This window comes from Leptonychotes weddellii, chromosome 5, assembly GCF_054177405.1.
Source record: "Leptonychotes weddellii isolate Sample4059 chromosome 5, ASM5417740v2, whole genome shotgun sequence".
Taxonomy (NCBI): Eukaryota; Metazoa; Chordata; class Mammalia; order Carnivora; family Phocidae; genus Leptonychotes; species Leptonychotes weddellii.
In genome coordinates this window covers 105,517,086-105,542,988 of record NC_138373.1, presented here as the reverse complement: position 1 = coordinate 105,542,988, position 25,903 = coordinate 105,517,086, and the positions used below count along the sequence as shown (strand labels likewise).

The window sequence follows — 25,903 nt, the reverse complement described above, 5'->3', positions numbered from 1 at the left end:
GTTTTTGTTAAAATGCCACATGGCTAATACTTTGGAAATCATAAATCTAATAGAGAAAACATCTTTATAGAGGGTGTTTTAGTTTTATGCTGTATGTGTTACAAACTTAAAATCATTGGTGCTTCTAGATCCATAAAGAACAAAGAATATAGACCAGATTAAAACGGTTCTGTAAATTTGGTTTCTTTTCATCTGTTTTATTTATTACAATAGGCTATATAGAGGACGCCTTGAAGACAGTGCTGCAGCTGACTATCTAATCTTACTTAAGCCACTAACTTTCCCAAAGCCCATTGGGGAGAAATGGGAATTTCTCAAGCCTGGGCCAACTGAAGTCACCCAACCGCAGCATATTTAATTAATACATGTGATAGGGAGCTTTGCATATGCCCTCATCCCTTTCCCCTCTTTCTGGAGGATTTTGCCTTCTTACTGGGCTTATAGATTTTATACTGAAACTATAAAATAGGGGTGCCTGGCTGGCTCAGAAGAGCACGTGACTCTTTATCTTGGGGATGTAAGTTTGAGCCCCACATTGGGTGTAGAGATTACTTAAATAGAAAATCTTTGTGGGGGGAGAAAAAAGAAACTCTAAAATGAACAGAGAGCTCACTGATTATGTGTTTTGACATTTGGTCTGACTACCACCTCCAAATAGTTCAGTGGGTGGTTCACTGAGGCAATTTACCAGTTGGTTTTCATTACTTTTTTAAAAATACAAAGCAAGCTCAGAAAAAGATTTAGAATTATGTTGTATATATACTTTTGCTCGTAAGTAGTGATGAAAATAAAATGTGCTACACCAAGATCTAAGAAAAGCCACCAAGACAGCTGGCATTGCCAAGTAGTGACTGGAGGGACTAGAGCAAAGCCTGAACTGGACAAACAGATCCCAGAAACCCTATGTGGGCGATTCTGTGAATCCAGGATTGATAAATGCAAATAGCTAACCATTACCTCTGTTGTTCTGGATTGCCCCAGTTTTCTCTAATGGCTTCTCTAACTTCTGGGGACTGACAGTTTCTTACGCATTTTTTTTTAAAACCCTTATAATGAGTGGGATTTTTTGGTCCTTCTTCTCTTTCTGCTTCACTTCCTCACCTCTTCCTTTTTTTTTTTTTTTCCTGGAAGATTTATCTGTTAAAGAAGTCTTCTGTCATCGACTTGGAATGTGGGTTCTGCCTGGGCCTGACCACAAAGCTCTTTGATGTTTTTCCAAGGCTGACTTCTCACCAGATCCCTGGTTTAGGGTTTTTTTTGCCCAGCACTCAGAGGCCTATAAGGTGAATTTGCCTTGTGTCATTGATATGAACGGTTGGTGGGGCCTTCTCTTTTCTCATGTCCGGATGGGCAATTAAATTGCTGGAATCTGTGTGTAGTTGTTGATGCCTTTACCAGAGAGTTACTGTGTATAGTCAAGAAAGGGCTGAGAGCTGTTAATGCCTGAAAGACTCTAGAAACTTGAGAAGCTGCTCACCCCTTCCTATGGAGATTTCTACAAGGATAGGGTTGCGCTCAGAGGCTCATCCTCTCTTCCTTATTCATGGTATCGGGATTCTACCTTAATCACTCCATCATCCTGCCAGCCATGTCTCATTTCTCATACTTGAATGCTCCCTCCTCTCAAGCTCAGCGTGAACCACCAGTCTTGATGCTTTATCTGGTACAGGCTCTAGCCCTTAAATTGTCCGTCTGGCTTTGTGTTTCATTTGACCCTAATACACTGGGTCGCACTGTCTAAAAGAGAATTATGTTCCCTCCGATGTCTGAGTGCATTTCTCATTTCTTACTGCTGCTCCTGAGCAGATCTGTAACTTCAAGGTTAAGATAAGACACATTCCATCAGAACTATGTCGTCATCCTTGCCAGCTTCTGATCTGTGACTGTCCAGGAGATTTATAAGACAGTTGCATGCCATTCTTTACAGAATATTATGGTTGGACTCTGACTCCTGGCATCAGGCCCAATTTGATTTGTCAGCTGTTACAAAACCCATTTCCCAAAGAGAAAGAGACCTTAGCTGTGTGCCCTTTTAGGCAGTTCTTAAAGAGTGGGAAGGAGGAAATTGATCTGACATTATTTCCGGATGTTCTAGGTAGAGGGGGTAGACACCAGAATATTTTTGTCCTTCTTGTTGATTTCACTTTTTTTTTTCTGAAAGGTTTTACTAAAATACTAATGTTGCTGTCATTCTTTATCTCTTCACAGAATTACTGTTAGTCTTTTCATACTGCCATCTCCAATGCTTTTCTGAGTTTTAAGGAGTAAGAATAAGTATTTTACCCTTAAGAGAGAATGTACCTGCTTATTCTCTGAAGCTTTTATTAGTTTACCTGTACCTAGTTAACAAAGATACTTTTCCTTCTTTGTTGCTGTCTACTAATATTTTGAGCTGCAGGAGTTAACTTCGTGTGATAGGGTTTAACAGCTTAGGAATTTGGAAGGTCACATATTTCCTGCTGCTGTTGTATTTGGCCCTATATTTTTACAAAAGCTTCTCTTTGGGGGGACTTACCAGCTCTTTGGTCTCTATTTAAACTCACTGTTTCCCTAGGAGGTAGGCAGTGGGGATTTGGCCCATTTTAGTGATTCTGGGGTTAGATCTCAAATTATTTACTCAAGGTCACACATAGCAAGTTAATCACACAGTGAGAACCCTGATCTAATTCCTTTAGCATTGTTTTTATATCCCTTAATTACACAAAGTATTCAAAAGTTAGGAAGAGTCCAAAAAGGCAGTTTTACCCAGAGATTTTCTGACAGGTACATTCAAATTTGAGGAAATCTTCTGTAGTTAAAAACTGTCTACTCTCATACCCTATGATTACTTCTAAACATTTTTTTTTTTAAAGATTTTATTTATTTATTTGAGACAGAGAATGAGAGAGAGAGAGAGCACATGAGAGGGGGGAGGGTCAGAGGCAGAAGCAGGCTCCCTGCTGAGCAGGGAGCCTGATGCGGGACTCCATCCAGGGACTCCAGGATCATGACCTGAGCCGAAGGCAGTCTCTTAACCAACTGAGCCACCCAGGCGCCCCCCCTATGATTACTTCTGTTTGATAACCGAAATAATCACTATTCTCCACCTTTTCCCCAGTTGGGATCTTTGCTTTTGATTGTCCCTTTTTCTTACTCTCCTATGGCAGCAACCTCTGGCTCTAAAGACCTGAATTGTAAAGCAGAGGAGGGCTTTAGAGCTCTCCAAAATGTTCTTTAGGGCCAGGAGAAAAGAAACTTTATGGGACTGCAAGTCTCTAAGTAGCTCTTCTCTTTATCTCAATCCTCCTTTTTTCAAGTATTAGGGATTATTGATATATGGAGTTTTAAATTATTATATATTAATGCTTCGGGTAGGTAGTAATTACTTAAAAATTTGTTTCATAACATTACAATAACTACTAATGAAAAGTGTTTTGATTTTTTGGGGGGGATTTTATTTATTTGAGAGAGCAGAGAGCGTAAGTGGGGAGGAGCGGGGAGAGGGGCAGAGGGAGAGGGAGAAGCAGACTTCCCGCTGAGCAGGGAGCCTGATCCCAGGACCCTGACCTGAGCAGAAGGTAGACCCTTAACTGACTGAGCGAGCCACCCAGGCACCCCGAAAAGTGGTTTTAATTCAACAATAATGGTTGTGACTGGACTGCTCTCCCCTCTCTTTTTAAAAATACTTAAGGATTACACTTTTTTCTACCTGTAATTTCAGTGGACAGGTTCTTTGTTGGTGCTTCAAGTGTCTGGATTCTGTTTCAGTATATAGTAATCCCCCAAAGAAGGAAAGTTGTATAGTATCTTGAAATACTTCCCTTCCCCCCTTTCCTCCTATCCCCCCATCCCCCAAGCAATTTTAATTAACTGTTCAGTGACAGATGGTAGAAAAGGCCTTATTTAAAGTGCTTCTGGTGGGCTGGGTTAGAGGTGAGTGGTTTGTACGGATCCTGTTGTAGAGGGACCTGGCTTTTCCCTTCCCCCTTCCAGTTGAGCTATAATCCTGTTACATGATCTTAAAATGCTATTGATTAATTCCCAGTGCTCTTAGAGGAATACAGTGTTGGGTTTAAAACCCAAGAACCAATTCCCTTGAGCTCTGAATGCCTTCAGCTTTGAGGCCAAGGGAGTACCTTCCAACTTCTCCACCCAGTCTTCACTGAAAAGGAAAGTTAAGCCTTTTAACTTTTCCGTTTGCCTCTCCGCCCCCCCCCAGTCTAGTACGGCTGCCAGTTGCCATGGCAACGGGCTGGGACAGCTGCGCAGTGGCTCCCAGGCAGCTGGGTGGGGGCGGGGGAGCTGCCAGCCCGCCAAGCCCCAGACCTGGGAGGGGAGGCCCCTCCTGTTAGCCCAGAGGGAAAGAAAGGACTGGGGCGATCCGGTAGGTAAAGGAGGGAACCCCCATTCATCTTCTACCTTTGGGGCTCCTCTTCTGCATGAAGGTATAAAGGGAGATTTTTCTCTTTCCTCCCTCAAACTGAAGAACACATATGTAAATCCTTGTTTTTCCTCGTGAGGCAGGGGAGGCCATAGCCACAATGCTTAACTGCATGCATCTAACCCGGGGCTGGTTTTAACCCCAGCGCTCTGACCTAAACTGCTCAGCTCCCGGAAATTCCAAGGTGAGTGGGGGTGGGGGTGGGGTACTCTCCCTGGAATATGACATTTCCTGTCTCTGGTGAGGTCGGAGGCTGTTTTTATTTTAAATAAATAAGATTTTTTTTTCTTGAAGCTTAGGACTCTCTTCTAAATTCATGGAAAAATTATTTTCAAACTCTTGTCTACATTCTCCCCCCTCCACCTCCTCTTCCAAATAAAGTACTTTAATAAAAACTTAAGTTTTTTTTACAGGGCAGTAATGGGTACAGACAGTTGTTTGGGTGGGCAGACCTATTGTAATAGGTTCTGGAGATATGGCTTCCAACTAGATGTTCTTGGAATAATTCCTTAAATTTTGCTAACTTGAACTAAATTGATAAATGCAACTTTTTATGCTACTTTACTTGAACACAGTTGTGAGATTAGTAGTGGCCTTCCCTGTTCCTGGGAGTTGTCTTCTAGTCAGGATGGAAATATTTTTAGAGAGTGCTGAAAAAAATCTTTTAAGATTACAGAAAAATAAAAATGGAGTTCAGCTAAGAAAACAGTTCCTGCTACTCTATAATCCAGACTGTAGGCACCACTTAACATGGATAAAGAAGAATTCTTAAAAGTGATTATGGAAACAACAATGTGGGAATTTTAAAAACTAGATTCTGAGTTGAGTACCCCCTGGTTGTGCATATTTCTGAGCTTAACTCAATTTCCATTTGTGTTGCCTTGCTTCAGCTTTCCTTGGGCCTGTGAATGGTTCCTCTGTGTTTTGAGGCTTCGTGTTGATGTGAGTTTGGGGCCAGACTTCTTTTTCCTTCTCTTCTTCCTTTGGCCCAAAGTCAACTCCAGTTAAGAGAGGTACCTCCTTAACCATTTGGATTAGTTGAGCCATGAGAATTACTGAATTACTGAACAATCCAGTAACTAATTTTTATTTTTTGGACTAAAAAAATTTCTTTTTCTCCCTGCCTCTCTCCCATCCCAAAATGAAAAAGGAGGCCTAGTGTATCTGAGATCCTAGCCTTGCTTTTGTGAACTGATGGACGCTCTGTAGGGACAAGCTCAGTTTGTTTAAGGGAAAGATAAACCAAGTCACTGAAGACAGTGGTGAAAGATGCCTGAGCAGGCCTTTTTGTGCTAAGAGACTAGTCAAGATCCTCAGAGCAGAGGAAGATTACATTTTGGGGCTTTTTTCATTTTTATGAAGAACCTTATTCACCTTATAGGTAAGATTTTAATTCTGTCACTGTTCTTTTAACTGGTAGTTTTCTGCATTTCTTTGAGATCCTGGCTTTTTAACATTCACAGAAGTACCTGGGAGTAACATACCACACCACTTGTCTTTTGGAATCTGAAATTAGAGGAGTTAGACAGTTGTGTATATAATAATGATTTTGGTCTTGTGAGCTGAAGTAAAAGGTGTATTTGGGAAAGTGGGGATTGACCATTTTTTTCTTACATGCTTAGGAACCATCTGTAAGAATGCTTCAAGACCCAAGAAGAGACAAAGCTTTAACTCCTTGCATGGATTCTGATCATTTTGATCTTCCTCTTTGCAGGAACCGGTGGCCTTAGTCCTTCAGGTGGAACAGTGTGCGACATGGGAAAGAAAACCAAGCGGACAGCTGACAGTTCTTCTTCAGAGGATGAGGAGGAGTATGTCGTCGAGAAGGTGCTAGACAGGCGTGTAGTTAAGGGGCAAGTGGAATATCTACTGAAGTGGAAAGGCTTTTCTGAGTAAGTGCCTTCTTTAGGCCTTAGGACTCTACAGAGGTGGACTCTTGGTTTCCTTCCTCATGAGCCACTGCCATCTTTGTATTTTTCTCTCCTCACCTGCGCTCCTTCTGAGTCAGAAGATGCAACAATAAACTAAACAGAGTCTCCCTTGGAGCTGGTCTTCTAATGATAATGCTTTTGGGAGACAGTATAATGAATTGGTTAGGTGCATAGACGTGGAGCCAGATTGCTTAGGTCCAGATTCTTGTTCTTATGAGCTGGATGACCTTGGTTTAGTTCCTTAATCTTTTTCCTCCTCAGTAAAATAGGAATAGGAAGTAGTACTTGTCATAGAGATGTTGGGTATATGTAGAGTCTGACAGGTAAGCTTCAGTGTAAGTATAAACTGTTATTGGGGCACCTGGCTGGCCCAGTTGGTACAGCATGTGACCCTTGATCTCGGGTTGTAAGTTCGAGCCCCATATTGGGTGTACAGATTACTTAAAAATAAAAAGTATAAACTGTTACTGTTAATATTGTTTTGGATATAACTAAGCTAAAATATATACATTTAAGCAGAAGTCATCCATTCCATAGCCCATAGCTTTCCAAAATGATCCTTGTATCTCAAAAGTGACCTAGGGTGAAGGACTCATCTTAATGAGAAACTTAAATCTGAGGCCACATTTTTTTCCCTCCTGGTATTTATCTTTTTAATTTCAAATCTACAGCCGAGGCAAAAGAAATTGAACACTCAGATACACACCACCTACTTTCTGCAATTAATACTTTAATCTGTCTGGCTTTTTGTTTTTGTTTTTTTTTGAAGACCTTTAAAACCCTTTTTTTAAAAGTCAATGAGCTTTAAGAATGATACTGAAGTATTGACTAGAATGTCTCTTAGGAAGTCATTGGCTGTAGGCTGAAGTGCTAAAGGTGATTATTCTTTTTCCTTGGAATAGATAGAACTAGACACATTGAAGCACAGAGGGAGGTAGCTTGAAAGGTAAAATATGTGTGATTGGTAGACATTTTGCCTCAGTTTTTTTTTTTAAAGATTTTATTATTTGACAGAGTTAGCGAGAGCAGGAACACAAGCAGGGGGAGAGGGAAAGGGAGAAGCAGGCCTCCTGCAGAGCAGGGAGCCCAATGCAGAGCTCAATCCCAGGACCCTGGGACCATGACCCGAGCCGAAGGCAGATGCTTAACGACTGAGCCACCCAGGCACCGCTTGCCTCAGTTTTTGATTAATTCTCTTCTCAGGATGCCTGATAACAAAGAATGGATTTTCCAGAACCCCAATGCACTGGTAGGAACTGGTGTAAGCTTCTTGGAGTGGCTGTGGAATAGAAATATAGTGCAAGGCACATGGGTAATTTTACATTTCTGGTGGCCACGTTAAAGAAAAGTGAATTTTAATAATTTATCTAATACAGTATATCAAAGTGCTTTTTCAACATTAATCAATATGAAAATTAAGATATTTTACATTATTTTTTTCATGCTAAGTCTTAAAAATCTCATGTGTATTTTACATTTTATAGCACATCTCAGTTCACACTAGTCACATTTTCAAGTGTTCAGTTAGCCACATGTGGCTAGTAGTTAGCACATTGAACATCCCAGTTTTAAAGTGTAGGACTTAAATGTACTAAAAGGTTCAAATTTTGACAGTACCTTTGGACAGTCTGAATCAGGAGCCTTTGGAACATACTTAAGGTTATTTCATTACAGAAATTATCGTTTCTCATTTGGAGCACTTTTGGCATTTTAGGTGGGACAGTGCACGCACTACAGGATGCTTAGCATCTCTAGCACAGAGAGCACTAAATGTGGGTAGCACAGCAATCAGAATATGCCCTCCGTATTTCCGAAGAGGAATGGTATCACCGCATACTTTAGAGATGAGAAATTATGAGTTTGAGAGACCTAGAAATAGGAATTAAAATAACATGGAGAGATTTTAAGGGTGTCTATTGGGCCCTTTTTTTTTTTTTTTTTAAAGATTTTATTTATTTATTTGACAGAGAGAGACACAGCAAGAGAGGGAACACAAGCAGGGGGAGTGGGAGAGGGAGAAGCAGGCTCCACGCAGAGCAGGGAGCCCGATGTGGGACTCGATCCCAGGATCCTGGGATCATGACCTGAGCCGAAGGCAGACGCTTAACTGACTGAGCCACCCAGGCGTATTGGGCCCTTTTGAATCACCATTGGAAATTGTTGGTCGTTTTGAAGGTACTTGAGACTATATCTGTATTTGAGTTACTGGTAACTTACATAGATTAAAGAGGGAAAGAAAGTTTGAGGTAGGTAAATTAAAGCACTGTCCTTACTTTCTCGGAAATGCCCAGGATTTCATTAAAGACAGGGACAAATTTTGCCCTATTAGGATTGTCTGGAACTAAGTACCTACTGCTTGTTAGGCAGTGGTCAGATTCTTCTACCTCATGTGTTTTCTTTCATTCTCATAACAGTCTTTAGAGGTATTTTCAGTTTACAGATGAGGAAGTTAGCGAAGCTATTTGCCGAAGATAGCGTAACTGGTAAGTGCTGGCACAAGGACCTAGTATCAGATTTCTTTTTTTTTTTTTTTAAAGATTTTATCTATTTATTTGACAGAGACACAGCGAGAGAGGGAACACAAGCAGGGGGAGTGGGAGAGGGAGAAGCAGGCTCCCCGCTGAGCAGGGAGCCTGATGCGGGGCTCGATCTCAGGACCCTGGGATCATGACCCGAGCCGAAGGCAGATGCTTAATGACTGAGCCACTCAGGCGCCCCTAGTATCAGATTTCTTTGGCCCTAATGCCCAGATTCTTTAAATTAGACCATGCTGTCTTTTGGGTGAAAATTGGTTGTTGTGGAAGCAGCAATACCAATATGGTAGGAAAAGAGATAATCCCGTTATAGGACTGGCTTTCCTTGCTACCAGTAGAGACTCACTCCTCTCCCTCCGTGTCTGCTTGCTTATGTTACAGTATTGGCGCACCTCTCGCTTTTTGTGTCTTAATTTCTTCTGGGATAGAAAACTGTATGGTTTGTGGATTTGGGGGAAAGTTACTGTATGAGGTTTTTTATTTTTTTTGTCTTTTGCCGAAAGAAGAGCTATGAAGGAGAGGCTTTTCTAGTTTTAGCTCAAATGATTTTGAAATAAATGTTTTTTCATTCTCAAGCTCTTTTTGCAAAGAAAGTTTTAAATCTAGAGTAAATATCAGTTTTTTCCATTATTCTGCTTCTTATTTGAGTCTAGTTATTATGGCGTGTGTTCAAACCATGCCCATCTTAAAGATACCTTATTTAAAAACCAAAATAAACTATTTAAAATGGATAGTACATACATTAAATAATTTTTTCTCAACTCAATGAAAGGATTGTAGAAACTGTTTCTATGATATATTTTTGGATGTACTTTAATATAAACTAGTCCTTACTATTTAACCAAAAGAACCTTTGCCACTGGCTAGGAGTGAAGAGGATGCCTGGCCTGGTTTTTCCCATGGAGGTATATTTCATGCTTTGATTCCATAAGCTTGTGATGTAGTTGGTAGTTTGGTTTTCCAAAACCCATGCCAGGAATAGAGAACAACTTTGTGAATAATAACTGTTTGTTTTCCTCATAATAGGACTCCCTTGATTCAAGTTTAATTAGGCTCAATTATTCAGTTTGGGTTTTTTTATTAATATAAAAATGTATTTTGACTACCTAGTAACAGTAGACTTGAATCTACAGCATTGAATTAATGTACTCCAAATCCCACTTCTTTTTTTTTTTAGTGAATTTTTTTTTTTTTTTAAGATTTTATTTATTTATTTGACAGAGACACAGCGAGAGAGGGAACACAAGCAGGGGGAGTGAGAGAGGGAGAAGCAGGCCTCCCGCGGAGCAGGGAGCCTGATGCAGGGCTCGATCCCAGGACCCTGGGATCATGACCTGAGCCGAAGGCAGATGCTTAACAACTGAGCCACCCAGGCGCCCCCCAAATCCCACTTCTGAGTCTTCTCCTTACTGTTTGCCAGTATTCTAATGATTTTTAAGCCCTTATACCTTTTTTCTTAACAGTTACTTCCAATCTTCCAATAATTTATTGACATTTCTTCAGAACATAAGTAACATGTTTAAGATAACTGGGGGTGCATGCTTTGTTACATTATTCTCTCAGGATTTGATTAGATGATTATATATATGGAATCACATTATTTTATAAAGCAGAATTCATATTTTGAGTTTTAAAAAACTGTATTGAGGTATAATTTACATACCATAAAATTCATTCATTGAAAGTATACAATTCAATGAATTTTAGTAAATTCAGAGAGTTGTCAACCATTACATTACTCCAGTTTTAGAATATATCCATAATTTCCCCAGATTCCCTGGAGCTCATTTGTAGTTAATCCCAATCCTACATTTTGTCTCTAAGTGTGTCTTTCCTACGTTTCATATAAATGGAATCAGACAATATATAGTCTTTTGCATCTGGTTTCTTAGCATATTATATTTGAGGTTCTTTCATGTTGTGGCATGTATTAATTAGTATTGTGTTCCTTTTGTTGCTGAATAGTATTCTGTATAGATATACCACATTTATTCATCCATTCACAAGTTGATGGACATTTGAATTGTTTTCTGTCTTTGGCTGTTAAAATGCTGCTGTAAGTAATTGTATGCAAGTTTCTTTGTGGATATATTTTTTCATTTCTCTTGGCTAGATTCCTAGGATCAAATTTGTTATCTCTTAAGTGTAGGGTTTTTTTTCTTTTGCCTACTTGTCTTCTTTAAAAGAAAGCGCTGGATTTTTTCCCCCTCATTCTTTTCCTTTTTTTGTTTTTTTTTTTTTCCATTCTTTGTGCCCAGGGAGCACAATACTTGGGAACCCGAGAAAAATTTGGATTGCCCTGAGCTAATTTCTGAGTTTATGAAAAAGTATAAGAAGATGAAGGAGGGTGAAAATAACAAACCCAGGGAGAAGTCAGAAAGTAACAAGAGGAAATCCAATTTCTCGAACAATGCTGATGATATCAAATCCAAAAAAAAGAGAGAGGTAAGCTTCTTTCCCCCCTTTTCCCACAAACAGTTGTTTTGCCTCTTGCCGCACCCCTCCTACCCCGCAAGCGGTATTTTGGTGGTTTCAGTTCTAAGGGTGGCCTGCAAGGTAAATTGTTGAACAAAAGAGCTTCCAAGGAGGTATGTTGATTAACTACAGCGCCCCCTCCTGGCTGCGTGAGAAATGTACTGTAAATTCCACTGAATTGTATTAAAGTGGCAAAATTAAGTCCCTGTAAAACAGGCAGCTCCTTGTCTTCTCCATAAATAGGCAGCTAAGTTATCTTAGCAAGGGAGGGACTTGGTGACGTTTTTAAGGGTAGAAAAGGGCTTTAAAATGTTTACTATTTTTTTCCTTTTGTTTCAAAGAGCACTTATTTTCAAACTTATATTCTCTTGCCTTTTTAAATTGATGTGAAATTCACATAACAAAATTAACCGCTTTAGTTTTTAGTTTTTATTTTTTTAAAGATTTATTTATTTGAGAGAGAGAGCGCGTGCCTGCATGTAGTTGGGGAAGGGCAGAGGGAGAGGGAAGAGAGAGTCACAGGTCTGTGTTCCCCTGAAAACAGAGCCCAACGTGGGGCTTGATCTCAGGACCCTGAGATCACGACCCAAGTGGAAACCAAGAGTGGGACGCTCAACTGACTGTGCCACCGAGGCACCCCACAATTAACCATTTTAAAGTGTACGGTCCAGTGGCATGTGTATTCTCTTGATTTTATTATTTCTACATATTCCAAATAAATTTTCATCTTTTTTGAATCTTATTGTTCAGTTTGAAAAGTATGCTTATGAAATTTTGGTTTGATGTAGTTGCTTTAATTCTACTGATCTTTAGTTCTCAAGTAACTAGCATAAACACTGCTCTTGCCTCTTTTTTCATCTGTATCTTTTCCATCTGTGTACATACATAGACACACACGCTACTCCCCCCCACCCCAGCTTCCATTCCTTTCATTTATTTCAAGGTTATGAAGCCTTTTGTGGTGAAGGATGTATCATACCCTTAACGTTTAATAAAATAAAAGCATAATAAGTCCACTTCTGAATCTTCTAGCATCACAGCCATAAGCGTCTATTTATCTTCATTCTACTTGATATCCACCTTTCTGGAACATTAGTTCTCAGCCCTGGCTGCACATTAGAGTCATCAGGGTGGGGTGGGGGGCTTTAAAAAAAAAGACCTTTTACCCAAGATACACCCCAGACTAGTTAAATTCAGATTTCTGTGGGTTGGGCCCTAGGCATCAGTATTTTAAAAGACTTACACAAGTGGTAGAGAAAATGGGAGATCAGCGTTCGAAAAAGAATTGAAATAAGAGTGAAAGATTGGAGGCTACAAGTGAAAGTGGACTCTAGGTTCATGTCTTTCTCCTTATTTGTTTCCCTGATTAATTTTATTTTTTACAATCTTATTTTTAAAACCACTCTATTCTGGTGTGTTTATCGTTACGATACAGTGTACTGATAAGGAATTTGAGAATGCCTTCCCTTCTCTAAGGAGCTAAGACTCGGTTCTTTCTTTCTTTTTTCTTTTTTATTAGTCCTTTGTATTCTGGCTTTTGTCATTTGATTCATTTTCTAACTAAAGAGACCAAAAAACAGCACAGCAGAAGACTTGTGACTAGCCATTTGTAACATACAGTGTGTATTTCCTCAACCTAAGGTTTCTGTCCTTTCGAAAAGGAGCAGTCTGGCTTTAGACCTACTGGCCAGCATAGAGAGTTTTGTTCCTAGGACAGGTTCTGATGCTGCTGACCTTGAAAACAACCGCCACACATCCCTTGTAATGTTCATCTGGGGCCCCTGGCAGCATTCTCAGCAGTGCTGGCGGCTGTCAGGTAGATAGCCGGGAAGATAGGTGATTGTATGTTTTAAAGGTACAGGAGGGGATTGCGTTTCTTTCTTTAGACCACTGCAGAAGAAATTTGTTAGTCGGCATTATGCCTGATTTAAGATTACTGCCTGTGTGATGATTTTAGCATTTTCCTCGCCTCGGCTCCTTTTCAGCAGCTTGAACATTTTTCTTCCCTTCCCTCTCTATGTGGCAAACTGTTTTCAGCCGCCAGCTATGATTTACAACTCAGTTCTTGCGCCAGCATTCCAGCTGTGAGCAGCTGTGTGCACATCTGGGAACCTCCTCCCCTTAAGCGCCCCCAAAAGAGGCTGTGTTTTTGAGTCAGTATCTCCCCTGATCCGTGCATGGAATTTCCTTCCCAGTGTGGGTTCTGGTATCTTTGGGGACCACCTGGATCCTGAATACTTTGTTTCTCTCAGAAAAAAGCAGGGTGAATGTCAGATCAAAGAGATTATTATGAAAATCAGACATCAGAGATTTAGTTCATTTGGACAGTCTTACTAAATCTTTTTTATGTTGCTACTAGATAAGTTTGCATTATTTTCCGTAATAAGGTCTTTAAAGTTACCTGGTTTGTCTAAAATGTCACTGTTTTGCTCTCACCAGTGCCATCACACCTGAATCAGACTTTGTGCTCCTGTCTCAATGGCATGATTGCATTTGACCAAGTTTGAATAATCTCCAAGAAAATTACCAGTTTGTTTTAAGTCACTGTCCAGTTCTGTTCTCTAATGCTAACAACTCATCCACATCAGGAGGGGATAGGCACAGCCCAGGGCCTCTTCTCCCACGTGTGTGGGTATTGCAGTACATGAGCTCTGAAAGAAATTTGCTGTTTTATGATACTGCCTTGAATCATTCTTACCTCTGTTCTTTCATCAATATAGACGACTGTGTGAAAGAAGTATTAAAAATATTGGTAAAGGTTAAGGTAAATTAAGTGTCTAAAAAAAATTAAGATTGGTACATTTGAAGTTTATAAAATGAAAAAGGGTTTAGTTCGGGTAAGCATGGACTTGTTTATCATCTTGGAAGCAACAATTTAGGGGTAGTCAATTCATAATATCAAGGAGATTAGATTAGAGGGTTAGATGAGTGCTTAGATGATGCCTCCAGAATATCTTAAGGACTATGAAAGAGTTTTAGGGGCCGCTGCTCATTCTTGAAGGAGTACTGGAAGAACAACTGCGTCTTCTTAAAAAATATTTCTTGGCGTCACTGTCACTGGCTGGCCCAGTACGGTATTTCTTAAGTTCTAAGAATTTTTTGAATTGGTGACAAAAATGAACTTAGATGGTGCTTTGTTGAACTGAGAAACTGGGTTTTTTTTACTCTTCTCTAAGCTGTAACCTTTATCTTCTATTTATAGCAGAGCAATGATATCGCTCGGGGCTTTGAGAGAGGACTGGAACCAGAAAAGATCATTGGGGCGACAGATTCCTGTGGCGATTTAATGTTCCTAATGAAATGGTGAGAGAGATTGGGCCTCACTGTACAGTTGTGTTTCTTTGCCAGTGGCTTGAATTTATATGGAAGATAGGGAAGATGGAGTATTCCCCAACTAAGAATTTTGATTGTCAAGGATCTTTGGCTGATATCACCTGATAGTATTAATGGAAATTAGGGTTGGGAGTGGATTTCAAGACATTCTCAAGCTTTGGTATTAAGCCAAATTATTTTAGCACCAATACCTAAGGTAGCTTTGAGGTAGGATACATATAGACATGACCTAACCATTTATTTACACAGTTCTGAATCATTTACCGTCAGACCACGAGCCTGTGGCCATGAGAGAGGAGTTGAGTGAGGCTTTTTGCCATCACTGAGGATCAAAACAACTGAATAATCTCAACAAAAAGCATTAAGACTAATACTAGCAAAGTGTAAGTTACTGCATTCGGTGGAGGGGGTGTCTCAGAGGAAAGGGTAGTTACTTCCCTCAGTTTGGTTTCTTAAAGACAGGGTGATTTATGGTGTGACCCTCACTACCTCTCTGTTTCCAAGTGTTCTGGGCTTGTGATTTAAGTTTGGTGTCTAAATAGAAGCTTCGTGCTGCATTGCCACTGAGGAAGCTAATTTACCCTAAAGTTGTAGAATCAAAAGGTTTAATATTTTATCTGATCGAAATTTTGCTGGTAAATTACCCAGAAGCCTAGATTTGAAGAATCATTATACTCTGTCAGAAGTAAGGAGCTGTATTGACTGCTTTTCCCACTCAGCCATATGTGTTACTTATGATTTACATTCACATATTAACTAGCTTTTTTTCCCACCACAGTCCAAATTTGAGTGTCTGATCTGAGCTGTGTTTTCCCCACCTCTCCTCACCCGTAATACCTCTATGAATTAAACATCTCCGTTTTCTAGAAAAGGAGATCGTTGTCTTTGCTCACATCTCAGTGGAATTTTAATTTAAAATACTTTTTTTTTCTCGATTTGGAATACTGGTTAAGGGACTGGCTAGATTTTTTGTTATATGTGGTAGTAGAGCGTTTGTAACTTGGATAATTGAAATTTGCAGCTAATTCCTACATTTCATTTTAGTGGCTATATTTTACATTCTTATTCTCCCTTACGTGAGTACTGTTGTGGACTTAAGTTTCTGTTTACTTATTATTCCAAACCATTGTTTTCACCAAGAGGATAATGAGTGTTTAAAAGGCCACAAGATGAGGAAGGTTAAGACCCTTTCACTCAGATGATCCAGAAGCTGGATTGATCATTCTGTGCATAATCAATAGGACTGATTTTAGGTTTGATTGTGTTCACTCATACATAGAAATCAAAATTATAGGAGCAAAATTTATATAACTTCATTTTCAGCCTTTTGATTAAGCCTGCTGTGTTTTCATCTAAGTTCTAGCTGAAGATTTCTGCTTCCATCTGATGTAGTAGTTAAATGATACTCACTGATAATTTATTTACTTGAATTTCTCCTTGAAAATACTGAGCTGTTAGGGTCCTTCTCACCTTCAAATCAAGATGGAGAAGAAATCAAGTCAGTTAAATCCATATAACAATATAAACCTTGGTTTAGGTAGATTCTCTCTCACTCTCACTTCCTCTCCTTCTAAGTCTCATATTCTCTCTCTCCAGGAAAGACACAGATGAAGCAGACCTGGTTCTTGCAAAAGAAGCTAATGTAAAATGTCCACAGATTGTGATAGCATTTTATGAAGAGAGACTGACGTGGCACGCATATCCTGAAGATGCGGAAAACAAAGAGAAAGAAACAGCAAAGAGCTAAAGGAGGGGGTGGTCTCTGTCATTTCTCTTTGTATATAATACATTCACCTCCCTGCCTCCTCTCCCTTCTGCCCACCCCCTTCTATCCTAAACACATCCATAAAAAATGTGCTTATCACTGTGCTCCACAGGAGAAATGTTGGTATTGGTTCTCTTGTAACATAACTGATGGTCTGATTCATGATAAGTGTCTCTCTGTGAAGACCAGGCATTTACATACTGTGTAATTCCCACAGTTTTTTCCTTTGCCCTGATCTCTTCCTTCTGCTCCCCTGTGTCCTCAAGATGAGTTTTAACTTTTTAATCACCTTAGAGTCTTGATCTTTTCAGGGTTGGTTGCTTTTTAGATTGGGGGATTTTGTTATAATGATGATGAATTTTGGTTTCTTGCTTTGGTTCTTAGAACATGTTGATGACCAGCTAGCTTTTGTTTTGAGATGTTGGGATAGAAAAGATGTTCCCGTCTTTTTAAAAAGCCAATAGCAACTGCCTACCTGTTGGGGCTTTCCCAACCTCATTCAGCTCTACGCAGTAGAATACAGGGTTCCTGGTGTGGTCTTCTGGGCCACCCTCTATTGTTCATCCCCACTTACCCTCCCAGAATAGCCCCATTCCTTGGAGGACTTGAAATGTTACACTCAGATTTGTCAAGGCACTCTTAGCCCCAGGACTTTTGGCCTTGTTTCTTAGCAATCCCTGATTCTGCTTCTGCAAGGTGGTGTAGTCTGTCATAAAATGACAAGATTATGAACTGTGGAGATTTTTAGCTATTCGTACAGGAGGAGGATGGGGTAGGATACGTTGTCTTTATGATCACCTATGGTATATACGTATTTTTTCCTTCCATCCCTCACATTTGGACTGTATATTTATGTAGGTGTGAGTGACTGCCTGGTGCTTGCTTGTGCCAAGGTGCTAGGCACCCTCCAGCCCTGCCAGCTTTTGTGGCCTCCCAAAGCATTCCTGGTACCAAAGAGGCTTCAGACCTGACCCTCACTTCTCAGTGGACCCAAGTTTCCCTTCCATGCCATTATTTTCAGTGGGGAATTCTTGGAGGGGAGCCATTGGCCACAGTATCAATTTTAAATATTCATAGCGTTTATAGTCATAAATTTCCTGCTTTGTTGACTCCTGGATTTGCCACCAAGAGTCCCCAAGGTATTACTACTCTTCCCCTTTTCCACCCTCAAACTCTTCATTGTATTTTATTTTTAAAAATAGGTTTCTGTGGAAGACTATCACCTCAGAGTGACAGGCCCTGGCATTAGCATATTGACACAACCTTCTGTCCCTATTCAGAATATTTCCTTTTTGGCTTCCTCGTGCTTTGCTATTATATTGAGAGATGATTATTTGATCTTATCCTTCCATCCTTGTGCCCCCAAGAAATGCCCTACTTCTCTTTAGCCATTTTCTTTCAGTTGGGTGGGGTGGGGGGGTGACTAGAGAATCAAGACTAAAAGTAAGGAAATAGCAGGGTTATGAGCATCCGTGTCCCAGTCCAAAGCTGAGGAATTAAGAATAAATGCTTGAAATAGCCTTAACTCTAGAGTTCACCAGCCATTGAGGTTGTTTTTGTTGTTGCTTTTGATTTTTAAGACCTACAGCTTTCTGGCCAGGAGCAGTCAGCCATTTCTAGATTTTTCAGAGTAATCAGGGGAATGGATAGATTGCTGCAGTCCACAGATGAGCTGAATAATATGCAAATCATATACCCATTCATAGCATTTGTTACCATTGCTTTCCTGCTCAGCTGCTCATTGAATTCTGTGTGCTTGTATAAATTATGTCAAAAATTATACTGCACAGTTGAGAAGACAGCTGTTGCTGCAGTGACATGACAGACTGGAACAATGAAGCTCTTGGTTTAAGTCATCCAGGAAAATCCTTCTGAATGGTAATGTGATTGGGTGAGAACTCCTAACCCGTACCTCAAGTGGGTAGGAGTTTTTAATCTCCATCTTTCTTTACTCTGAAAGAATTCAAGGCCTAGATCAAGTGGTAGATAATTGATGGTTAGTACTTAATCTGATGGGCATCTGAAAGAAAGAACGGATGGTCAGGAAGCAGATTTGTCATCAAAGTAGCCAAGGATATAATTAGGGTAGACAAGAATAAGACAAAAGTAGGCCAGAGCCCCTGAGGTGGTGAGCTGGGCCTGTTGATTTGCAGGTGGAGAAAATGACAGCTTATCCATGGAGCCCGTGTGTGTCTCCCAGGAGCAGTGGGCATGTAAACTATAGTGACTGTTTTTCAGACCAAAATCAACATATGGACAAAGAACACAACAGAATTAGTTGCTGCTGAGATTGGTCCTGAGAAAGCTGGGGCACGTGTTTGCTGTGGTTATAGGTGATGCTTAAGACATTCATCAAAATCTGATTTTCTTTTAGCAAAGGAAGTACCATCTACTACTCATCAGCTCTTTCATACCTTATTCTTCACTCCATCTTTTCTGTTCACAGTTTACTGAATCATGGTCTTGTACTGAATGCTGCCAGAACAGTTGTTTTCTCCCTGCCTACCCACAGCTGCTTCGGTTGGAATGTAGGCAGGCAGAGTCCGGTTCTGGCTTCAGCCCTCAGCAGAAGGGAAACCAGATGCCTGCCTTGTGTCTCTGGCTTTGTTAGTTCTGAACAGCTATCCTGGCCCTTGCAGAATTGTGACCTCAAATGGAGACCTGTCTTCATGGGGCTTTCTCCTCAGAAGAGTTAGTAGCCATGGGCCAAGCACTCCTAAACATCTAGGTCTCTGGTGCTCGAAGCATATTTTTCCTGTATTTACTTAGTCTTCTTTCCAAACCTCTTTCTAATGCTGAATTTCTTCTAGTAATCAGCATTCAAGGATCTCCCTTTCCATAGAAGGTAGCAGAGCCTTGCCCAGCAGAGTTTACTAGTAGGTCAGTGTAGCTGCTTTTCTGGGCCCTGCACTGGGTCAGTGCCCTCATGTTAGGATTAGCTATTAGGAACATCAGCCCTGATGGAAGCACCCATTTTTAACCTGGAGAGAACCATATCATTTTTCCTCCCGCAGTCCAGTTTTTGTCTGCCCAAGGGAGCATTTGAGCCTGTGGTGTTCCTTAATCAAGTCTAGGTGGTCCTTGACTGTCCCCCAGCCATATCTGTGTACTGCTCTTTGTTGATGATGAAAGGTTAGTCCTGTTCCATAGCTTGGGCAGTTAGGTTATTCTTAACTCTCTTCATTCCTGTTCTGTAGCTACCCTGCAGTCCATTTTCCTTCCCTTCAGGTCAGATCCTAGGGCTTTTTGGAAGGTACTTGGGATTTTCATGCAATTTCGTTGGATCTGTGTTTAGTCCAACTCACCTCAGGTGCAGTGAGGGGTCAGAGGGACCTATCTTGTGTCTGGGCTAGAGAGCAATTGTCTTTGCCCTTAGGGTTTGAATTCAAGGGCCTAAAATATCGCTTTCCAATGACAGAACACCAGGCAGGGTTAGGTCATTAGATTTGAAATGTGGAGGTTGTTCCTCACAAATGAGATCAAAGGGAAAGCTCATTTTGCGTCCATGATTCCATGCTTTTGGTTTAGGTTTTTAGATTAAAAATTTTAGTGTGGAGGTCTGTACCTTTGTAATCAGACTGCCAAGCAGGCATACCTGTGGCAAGGTGGAGAGAGGAATGGTTTGAATCCAGTATATTCTAGTTTCATGCTGGCTTTATGGCTAATCATAAAAGTTACATTCTCAAAAACAGAGATGTTACCAGCCTTGCACCCAGGAGTATGTGATGTGCTCAGAATTCAGTGCCCCACCCAATTAATAGTGTGTGGATTTGTATTGAGCTGTCCATATTCTGGCCACCTTAGTGTGCATCAACATTCATTTTATTCCACAAGCATTTTTTTGGCCTTGGGGGTACAGAGTTCAAGAAGATACAGTCCCTGACCACAAAGAACTTTCATACTGATGTGGGATGAACTGACTGTTAATAGTTCAGTGAAATAAATGCTACAAATGGGTACACATTTTTTATTTGGGGACAGTAGGAGGGTGACAGTTCATAGGGGGATAGACCTGGACCTTGGATGAACTGAGCTAACTGGCCATAGATGGACTATAACAAGGGCTTGTTTTATTCCAGAAAATAAGGATAACTGAAGGTTGGTTAGCAGTGCTGTTGCTGAGAGAGAAAATAACAGGTGAGTGGGGATTGAGAGTCCCGCATTTTGATCCCTGTTATGGGCTCTTTGCCAAGGTATTTAATGGTCTGGTTAATTCTTGCCTGTGGAAAGTATTATCTGTGTTGCAGATCCAGTTCTGTGGTGTTACATTATTGTGGGTTCTGTAACATTTATTCCTCATGGACATTTTATCAGAGTTGCTCACACGTTTTTGTTTCTCATCCCTTTTGGGGGAATTAACTTGAGGTTGGCTTTAAGCCTAAAACAAGGACATACTTTTCAATGACAAGGGATTTGCTAAAGGCTTAGGGGCACATCTTTTAACACATGAGCATCTACTGTGTGCAGTGTAGTTTTATTCAACACTGCAAGGTGGTGATTTCTAAGCAGACGTGTGTCAATTATGTGGAAACCTCTCCGGGAAGTGCACATACCCTGGCATTTCAGATTTAATCAATCTAGGGAAGTCTAGAGTGAGGCCTAGCCCTGCTGAGAAGCAGTCTGACTTGAAGAAGTTTCTTAATTCCGAACTGTGTAACCATAAGAAAAAGATGCTTTTCTCTGTCTGGATCATTGAGAGTTGACTAACTTTGGAAGTGAGAATTCCCAGGAATGAAGAGTAACTGTTCTGGATAATTAAAATGTGAAGGTTCTTTGGATAGCTTCATAAAAACAATTCTAATTTTTTTGTGCTTGCGCTGGATTTCTTGAATTTTAAACTACCTCATCTTTTTAGAGTTACTTCAGCTTGTCCTTGCCACTCTAACATCATGCTTGACTTTGGTTATTTTCTGACATGGAATTTTTTCTATGCCTTGACAGCATGTTCTCTTGCCTTTTCATCCTGATCCTCATTTCATCATCTCATATTGTTCTTCTGTCAGAAATATTTTAAAATAGTTTAAAATCTTGGCTTTTGGGAAGAAAGTGATCCTTCAATGCTGTTTGTCTCTGGGATCAGTAAGAAAGAGTTAAAACAAGGTGGTGGGGGGAGGGGACAGAACCTGCACTGGAGGCAGCTGAGGAGGGAAGAGCCATTAATTAAGACAATTTCAAAGTCAACTGATTGTGATCATTAATGTCACAATAGATCAAAACCTAATTATCGCAGCCTAGGTAAGAGCCATCAGTATTAATCGGAAAATCTAATAGGAAAGTATTATCAAGAAATTAGGCTAAATTGAATGCAGTGAACTTTTTATCTTGCCATTCTGTTTGTGTGTGTGAGAGAGAGAGAGAGATGTCCCCTGGCATTGGCAGGTGTGACCCTCACAGTTGATCTAGGTGCCAGTGGCCAGTTCATCACACTTTCTGAGGAATTCCAAACAGACTGAACCTGAACTGTCATTGTCATTTTAATGTCTTGAACATTATCATCACCTGGACTTTTCCAGTGTGACCAGCAATCAATGAAAAAAGGTTAATATTTAGGTCTTGGGATGGTTGGGCCTGCCTGGAATGAGAGTATCCCTGGTGGACATTATACTGTGTGTGTTGGCAAATCATTCTTTGAACTTCAGATGTATGTAGAGTCCTGCTGCTCTGGCTATTTCGAGGGGGTACAGAGGAAAAGAGGGGCTTCCTGCCTGGAGATTCTTCAAGGAGACCCGAGAAGATAAGAATTTAATTGTGTCACAGAGCTTTTAAAGCTCAAGTCAGTGTTTTGCAGTTTCCAGTAGCTTTAGGATTTAATTCTAAGCTAGGGCTAACTGTGGATTTAGTATTTTTCCCCCTAGTTTTAGGATAAGGATCATAATGATTACTGCCAGAATCCAGTTGTAAGTTCGGGGGGTGGGGGGGGAGAAGGTGTTTTTTCTTTTACTCTTTCGTCCAAGAGTTATGCCCCTGTTGGGATATTAAAGAATATTACAAGAGTCTTACAACTAGTTCTAAGGAATGCTTCATCCCCTCTCTCTGAATGGAAGACTAGGGGTCACCATTTATATCCTTAGTCTCGAGAGCCATTTTTGAAGATCCTGCCAACTCCTGGAGTTGGGCTGGCGCAGAAAGGTTGGAAAGATGCTGCCTTGTGGGCATTGAGGGGAGGGACAGGCGGCAGCAGGGGGGCATCTGGTGGCCAGATCCCACTGCCTGGCTTAGCCTGGAGAGAGTGCTGCGGCCACTGCTGTTGCTAGCCTTGCGCCCCTCCCCCGACCTTGCAGCTCAGAGCACTACCAAGACCACCGCTGGGGACAAGGTTCTTGCCTGAATGAGGTCTTGTTCTTGGATTTTAGGATTTAGGAATAGGGGTTACTCAGTATAGAACTTTGGAAAATCAGTGTTAACTTACTCCCTCACCTCTTAATGGTGAAGTGAGTATTTCTTTACAAAAGAATTCATGCCCTGAATGCTTAAAATGTAATTTTATTTGCAAAACATCAATTAACACATGATTTTCAGAAGCAGTCTGTGTCTCCAAGGTTCCTCACATTATGCCAGATAAATAATAGGCCCTCTGTTAATACTTGTGGGTTGGTTGAGTTCATCTAGTTTGCAGAGTGAAGTGTACCTGCTGACTTCCTTTTGCTTGCACATGCACTCTAAGAAGTAAGATGCCCTAGGGAGTGAAACAAGAATTGAGTGGATGCTGACTCTGTGTGCCAACCTCCTCAACTGATTCATAATGGCTGACCTTGGGCAAGTCACTCCTTTCAATGCCTCAGTTCCCCATCTGTCAAATGGGGTTAATGATACTGACCTACCTCACAGGGGTGTTGTGAGGCATTGTAAATCAAAGTTGGTAGAATACTTTAGGGTCCTCGATGGAGGATGCCTTGAGCCGAAGTCTAAAGTCTAGACCTGACCTAGGCTTTAGTCCTCACTGAGCTGTCCCAAGGTTTGGAACTACTAGTGACCTCGGCAAGTTCTCTGCCCCCCACCCCTCATCAAAGCTGCTAGTTCAGGTGTTGACAGTGTTTTTGTGAATGTTGGAGTCTTAATAGTCCAGACATAGGATGTTCTGGGGGAAGGCACTTAGTATTTTCTGTATCTTGCATCCACAAAGAGAGGCTGTTTCAGACCCAAGAGCATTGGATTAGGGAACTATGAGGCAGGGATGCTACTGCTTGTTTCTCTCTGCGGGTTGGGAATTAAGGCCCCATTCCCCATGGGATTGGAACAGACTTCAGCTGTCTCAGGAGCGAAGTGAACACAGTGGGCTTAATTTATATCGTTGGTTTTATCGAGTTTCCCCCCCACCCCGAACTGAGTCACTGCACCCTTTGCTTTCCCATAAGAATCAGCTGGTTCAATAAACATAACCACTTTCCCCATCCCCTACCAGAAAAGAGCCACTTTGGGAAATGTTTTTCTAGAGATATGTTTAACACTCTTAAAGCTTCACCCAACTTAACTGTACTCATTTGTCATCTTTTTCTCAGTGTCCACAGTCTGAACTTGACTTTGACCTGTTTTTCCTCCGGTTTGGGAAAAGTTCGGACACTATTTCTATTTGCCCAGATGTGGGCTCAGCCAGCTCCTCTTCCCAACAGGGCTCTTTCTCCTTTCCCTCTCCTTGGCCCTAGACGTGTAACCCATGGAAAAGCACAAGGTCCTGGCCCCTTGCTGCGGTCACATTCCCGGTTCTCCGTGCTTTGTGGACTTGCTCTGTTCCCCCAGCTCTGGTGGCACCTGGTAGTTCTGTGGAGTTCTGGAGGATGGAGAGAGCACAGTCTGACCTCCTGCCAAGTAGCCAGGAGTTGATATACCCATGGCCCAGCAGCCTTGCCACCCTTTCCCACAGGATGGGATGTGAGAGACTCTGAGAGGCTGGGCTTCTTCCCGCACTCTGTCCCATCCTGAGTAGCAAAACACATCACGCTTGGTAGCCAGATTTCTAAGTGGAAAAATGGGAAATTGAATTCTCTATGGACCTTTTTGGTTTGTGGGGGAGTTTTGGTTGTGTTCCTCGGTTTTAGTTCAGCCAAACATGTCGGCTTTTCTTTTTTTTTTAATTTTTTTAGGATAAGTGATATATATATATGTTCGCCTTTTAAATGTAAATGTTTAAAAGTAGGCAATTTATGTGTTTCCACAACTGACATTGATGCAGACCTCATTCTCTCCCCCTCTTCCACCCTCCTCTTTTCCCTCTTTTCATACTCTTGTATTGGTTCTAATAAATGGTTGCTTTTCAAATACGGATCCTGAGTGGTGGTTTGAAGATCTGGGTCTGACACCCTTCCTTAATTTGGTCCCTGGAATGTCAGCCAGTTGTCACACATGCCTTTCTTTCTTTCTTTCTTTCTTTTTTTTTTAAGATTTTATTTATTTATTTGAGAGTGAGAGAGAGAAAGAGCACAAGAGGGGGGAGCAGGAGAGGGAGAAGCAGACTCCCTGCTGAGCAGGGAGCCCGATGGCGGGACTCGATCCCGGGACTCCAGGATCATGACCTGAGCCGAAGGCAGTCGCTTAACCAACTGAGCCACCCAGGCGCCCTCACACATGCCTTTCTAAAAGAGCAGCGAGACTTCCAGAACAAGGGCTTGCTTCTTTTTTTTTTGTAAAGATTTTATTTATTTGACAGACAAAGTGAGAGAGGGAACACAAGCAGGGGGAGTGGGCGAGGAAGAAGCTGGCTTCCCGCTGAGCAGGGAGCCCAATGCGGGGCTCGATCCCAGGACCCTGGGATCGTGACCTGAGCCAAAGGCAGATGCTTAACGACTGAGCCACCCTGGCGCCCCAACAAGGGCTTTCTTCTAACAGTTGCTGGTCTCTGACTTGCCACAGGGTGGCGCAAGCCTGAGAGAATAAGAGACCGTGTATCCCATTCCTACTCTATTCCCTTAACCTGTTCAGACTGTGCCTTCCTGGTCTCTGCACTCATCTCTGCTGCCAGTGGCTCAGAGAATAAATATTAGCCTTCAGCAACCCAGGGACCTCAGAAGAGTCAGCTCCTGGTTATTAGAATTTGTGGAAAACCGCATTGACAATCTAAGTCCGGCTTGAAAATCCCAGTGTATATGAGCTTGCAAATACAGCTATTTTATTATCTCTTCTGATTTGCTTCGCAAATACCAAAGAAACTATTTCTCTGACGACCTGTTGATTGTGGGTCAGGAACATGGTGTGTCTGTGTGGGGTGGGCGGGGGGAGCAATTGGAAGTTGGCTTAAGAGGAAAATATGTAAACTATTAATTAATGAAAGCCTGGTGCAGTTTTGAATCTAATGGACACAGACAGAAACAGAAGAGCAATGAGGAAGGCAGAGGGGTCCCAGAACCCAGACCTCCTCCCACTGAGATAGAACACCGCTGAAGGCTGAGCCCTCTTTCCCACATCTCTTATCTGCAATTCTCCCCGCTTGTTTTCTCTTCTTGCTGCTGAG

At 41.4% G+C, this 25,903-nt stretch overlaps 1 protein-coding gene across 4 annotated transcripts in view; it reads left to right on the top strand.

The window, feature by feature from the left end:
- The window catches only part of CBX5 (chromobox 5), a 36,140-nt gene extending 11,426 nt beyond the window's left edge, over positions 1 to 24,714 (top strand). The window contains exons 1-5 of one of the 4 annotated variants that reach the window (XM_006728704.3): positions 4,210 to 4,363; positions 6,135 to 6,312; positions 11,144 to 11,330; positions 14,563 to 14,663; positions 16,290 to 24,714. In XM_006728704.3, the coding sequence (XP_006728767.1) occupies positions 6,176 to 6,312; positions 11,144 to 11,330; positions 14,563 to 14,663; positions 16,290 to 16,440 (576 nt within the window). In that variant the 5' untranslated portion in view covers positions 4,210 to 4,363; positions 6,135 to 6,175 and the 3' untranslated portion in view covers positions 16,441 to 24,714. Of the gene's footprint in view, positions 1 to 4,209; positions 4,364 to 4,445; positions 4,605 to 6,134; positions 6,313 to 11,143; positions 11,331 to 14,562; positions 14,664 to 16,289 lie in introns of those variants that run through there. The other 3 variants (XM_006728705.3, XM_031019991.2, XM_006728703.3) reach the window with 3 other exon arrangements.
- The last annotated feature ends 1,189 nt before the right edge of the window (positions 24,715 to 25,903 follow it).